We start from the raw sequence: 3517 nt of genomic DNA on the forward strand, positions 1-3517 counted from the left end.
GCTAGTGAAAAATTTGGGAAAAATAGTGAAAAGTTGAAGAAAAATTATAAAGCCAATGATAAACAATAATCAAATGGAAGAGAAATCAAAGAAATTTATGAACAAGGAGAAATTTGCATTTTAAATTCATAAAACATAGAAAATTGGTAAGGATACCATTTGATTTGTAAAGGTATGTGATTTAAAACAGTTTTTCCAGGTAAAACTGAACATTAACTTGGCAAAAAAATCATAAAATTGAAAACACTGTGGAAAAATCACACATAATAAATATCAAAGAAATTAATGAAAAAGGCGAAATTTGCCCTTAAAATTCATAAAATATAGAAAATGGATAAGCAGAACATTTCATTTGTAAAGGAATGTGGTTTAAAACAGTTATTCCTGACAAAATTGAATATTTACTTGGCAAAAAATTCTTAAAACTGAAAACACTGTGGAAAAAACGGGTGAAAAATTCAGGAAAAATAGTGAATACTTGAAGAAATATTACACAGTCAATAAAAAACTATAATCAAACGGCAGAGAAACCAAAGAAAGTTATGAACAAGGAAAAACTTGCATTTAAAATTCATAAAAAATAGAAAATTGATAAGGATACCTTTTAATTTTTAAAGGAATGTGATTTAAAACAGTTTTTCCAGATAAAATTGAACATTTACTTGGCAAAAAATTCATAAAATTTTAAACACTGTGGAAAAAGCTAGTGAAAATTTCAGGAAAAATAGTGAAAACTTGAAGAAAAGTTAAAAAGCCAATAATAAACTATAATCAAATGAAAGAGAAATCAAAGAAAGTTATGAACAAGGAGAAATTTGCTTTTAAAATTCATAAAAATTAGAAAATTGATAAGCAGAACAATTGATTTGTAAAGGAATGTGATTTAAAATAGTCTTTCCTGATAAAATTGAACATTTACTTGGCAAAAAATTCATAAAACTGAAAACACTGTGGAAAAATCAAAAAAAGATATATCAAATTAATTTATGAAAAAGGAGAAAATTTGATTTAAAATTCAGCAAAGATAGTAAATTGATAAGGAGACCATTTGATTTGTAAAGGAATGTGATTTAAGACAGTTTTTCCTCATAAAATTGACCATTTACTTGGCAAAAAATTCATAAAACTTAAGACACTTTGAAAAAACCTAGTGAAAAATTCAGGAAAAATAGTGAAAACTTGAAGAAAAATTAAAAAACCAATAATAAACTATAATCAAATGGAAGAGAAATCAAAGAAAGTTATGAACAAGGAGAAATTTGCTTTTAAAATTCATAAAAATTATAAAATTGATAAGCAGAACTTTTGATTTGTAAAGGAATGTGATTTAAAACAGTCTTAACTGATAAAATTGAACATTTACTTGGCAAAAATTTCATAAAACTGAAATCATTGTGGAAAAATCAAACAAAAGAGATATCAAAGAAATTTATGAAAAAGGAGAAATTTTGATTTAAAATTCTGAAAAAATAGAAAATTGATAAGGAGACCGTTTGATTTGTAAATGAATGTGATTTAAATCAGTTTTCCAGCTAAAATTTAACATTTACTTGGCAAAAAATTCATAAAATTGAAAACACTGTGGAGAAAGCTAGTGAAAAATTCACGAAAACTAGTGAAAACTTGAATAAAAATTAAAAAGCTAATAATAAACTATAATCTAATGGAAGAGAAATCAAAGAAAGTAATGAACAAGGAGAAATTTATATTGAATATTCATAAAAGACAGAAAATTGATAAGGAGACCCTTTGATTTGTAAAGGAATGTGATTTAAAACAGTTTTTCCAGATAAAATTTAACATTTACTTGGCAAAAAATCATAAAAGTGAAAACACTGTGAAAAAAGCTAGTGAAAAATTCAGGAAAAATATTGAAATCTTGAAGAAAATTTACAAAGCTAATAATAAACTAAAATCAAACGGAAGAGAAATCAAAGAAAGTTATGAACAAGGATTAATTTGTATTGAACATTCATAAAAAATAGAAAATTGATAAGGAGACCATTTGATTTGTAAAGGAATGTGGTTTAAAACAGTTATTCCTGAAAAAATTGAACATTTACTTGGCAAAAAATTCTTAAAACTGAAAACACTGTGGAAAAAACAGGAGAAAAATTCAGGAAAAATAGTGAAAACTTGAAGAAATATTACACAGTCAATAAAAAACTATAATCAAACGGAAGAGAAACCAAAGAAAGTTATGAACAAGGAAAAACTTGCATTTAACATTCATAAAAAATAGAAAATTGTTAAGGATTCCATTTTATTTGTAAAGGAATGTGATTTAAAACAGTTTTTCCTGATAAAATTGGACATTTACTTGGCAAAAATTCAAAAAATTGAAAACACTGTGGAAAAATCAAACAAAAGAAATATCAAGCTGGGGAATTCATGTGGAGGTCAGAGTGAAAGCAGGTGTGAGTGGAAGCAACAGAAGGAGTCATGGCTGCCAAAGTGTTTGAGTCCATGGGAAAGTTCGGCCTGGCGTTAGCAGTTGCAGGAGGCGTGGTGAACTCTGCTCTATACAATGTGGATGCTGGACACAGAGCTGTCATCTTTGACCGATTCCGTGGTGTACAGGAAATTGTGGGAGGGGAAGGGACTCACTTTCTCATCCCTTGGGTACAGAAACCAATTATCTTTGACTGCCGCTCTCGACCACAGAATGTCCCGGTCATCACTGGTAGCCAAGACCTACAGAACGTCAACATCACACTGCGCATCCTCTTCCGGCCAGTGGCCAGCCAGCTCCCTCGTATCTACACCAGCATCTGCGACGACTGTGATGAGCGGGAGCTGCTGTCGATCACCACAGAGATCCTCAAGTCCGTGGTGGCTCGGTTTGATGCTGGAGAATTGATTACCCAGCGAGAGCTGGTCTCCAGGCAGGTGAGCGATGACCTCACAGAGCGAGCAGCAACATTTGGGCTCATCCTGGATGACCTGTCCCTGACACATCTGACCTTCGGGAAGGAGTTCCCAGAGGCGGTAGAAGCCAAGCATGTGGCTCAGCAGAAAGCAGGGAGAGCCAGATTCACGGTGGAAAAGGCTGAGCAGCAGAAGAAGGCAGCCATCATCTCTGCTGAGGGTGACTCCAAGGCAGCGGAGCTGATCGCCAACTCGCTGGCCACCGCCGGGGACGGCCTGATCGAGCTGTGGAAGCTGGAACCTGCCAAGGACATTGCCTACCAGCTCTCCCGCTCTTGGAACATCACCTACCTGCCTGCCGGCCAGTCCCTGCTCCTCCAGCTTCCCCAGTGAGGCCCACCGGGCTGGCCTCCATCATTCGGAATGATGCCTTCCTTCGGCCCCACCCCAGATATCACTGTGAAATTTAATGATTGGCTTAAGGTGAAGGAAGTAAGAAATAAAGGTAAGATCACTTAAAAAAAATTAAAGAAATTTATGAAAAAAGGAGAAATTTGCATTTAAAATTCATAAAAAATAGCAAATTAATAAGGAGACCATTTGATTTGTAAAGGAATGTAATTTAAAACAGTTTTTCCTGATAAAATTG

At 33.3% G+C, this 3517-nt stretch overlaps 1 protein-coding gene across 2 annotated transcripts; it reads left to right on the forward strand.

The window, feature by feature from the left end:
- Positions 1-2386: 2386 nt before the first annotated feature.
- On the forward strand, positions 2387-3261 carry LOC114636016 (prohibitin-like). 2 transcript variants are annotated; one of them, XM_028784336.1, is made up of 2 exons: positions 2387-2859; positions 3211-3261. In XM_028784336.1, exons 1-2 carry the CDS (start codon positions 2443-2445, stop codon positions 3259-3261), a joined length of 468 nt encoding a protein of 155 aa, XP_028640169.1. In that variant the 5' UTR covers positions 2387-2442. The 2 variants fall into 2 exon arrangements, with proteins under 2 accessions (XP_028640169.1, XP_028640165.1); XM_028784332.1 differs by having other exon boundaries at positions 2387-3261.
- The last annotated feature ends 256 nt before the right edge of the window (positions 3262-3517 follow it).

The sequence above is a fragment of the Grammomys surdaster genome, unplaced genomic scaffold (assembly GCF_004785775.1).
Source record: "Grammomys surdaster isolate TR1022 unplaced genomic scaffold, NIH_TR_1.0 121171, whole genome shotgun sequence".
In the NCBI taxonomy this organism is placed as follows: domain Eukaryota; kingdom Metazoa; phylum Chordata; class Mammalia; order Rodentia; family Muridae; genus Grammomys; species Grammomys surdaster.

Bases quoted from the DNA above. Each gene is read 5' to 3' on its own strand.
- LOC114636016 (XM_028784332.1), top strand. From the start codon at position 2,443: ATGGCTGCCAAAGTGTTTGAGTCCATGGGAAAGTTCGGCCTGGCGTTA.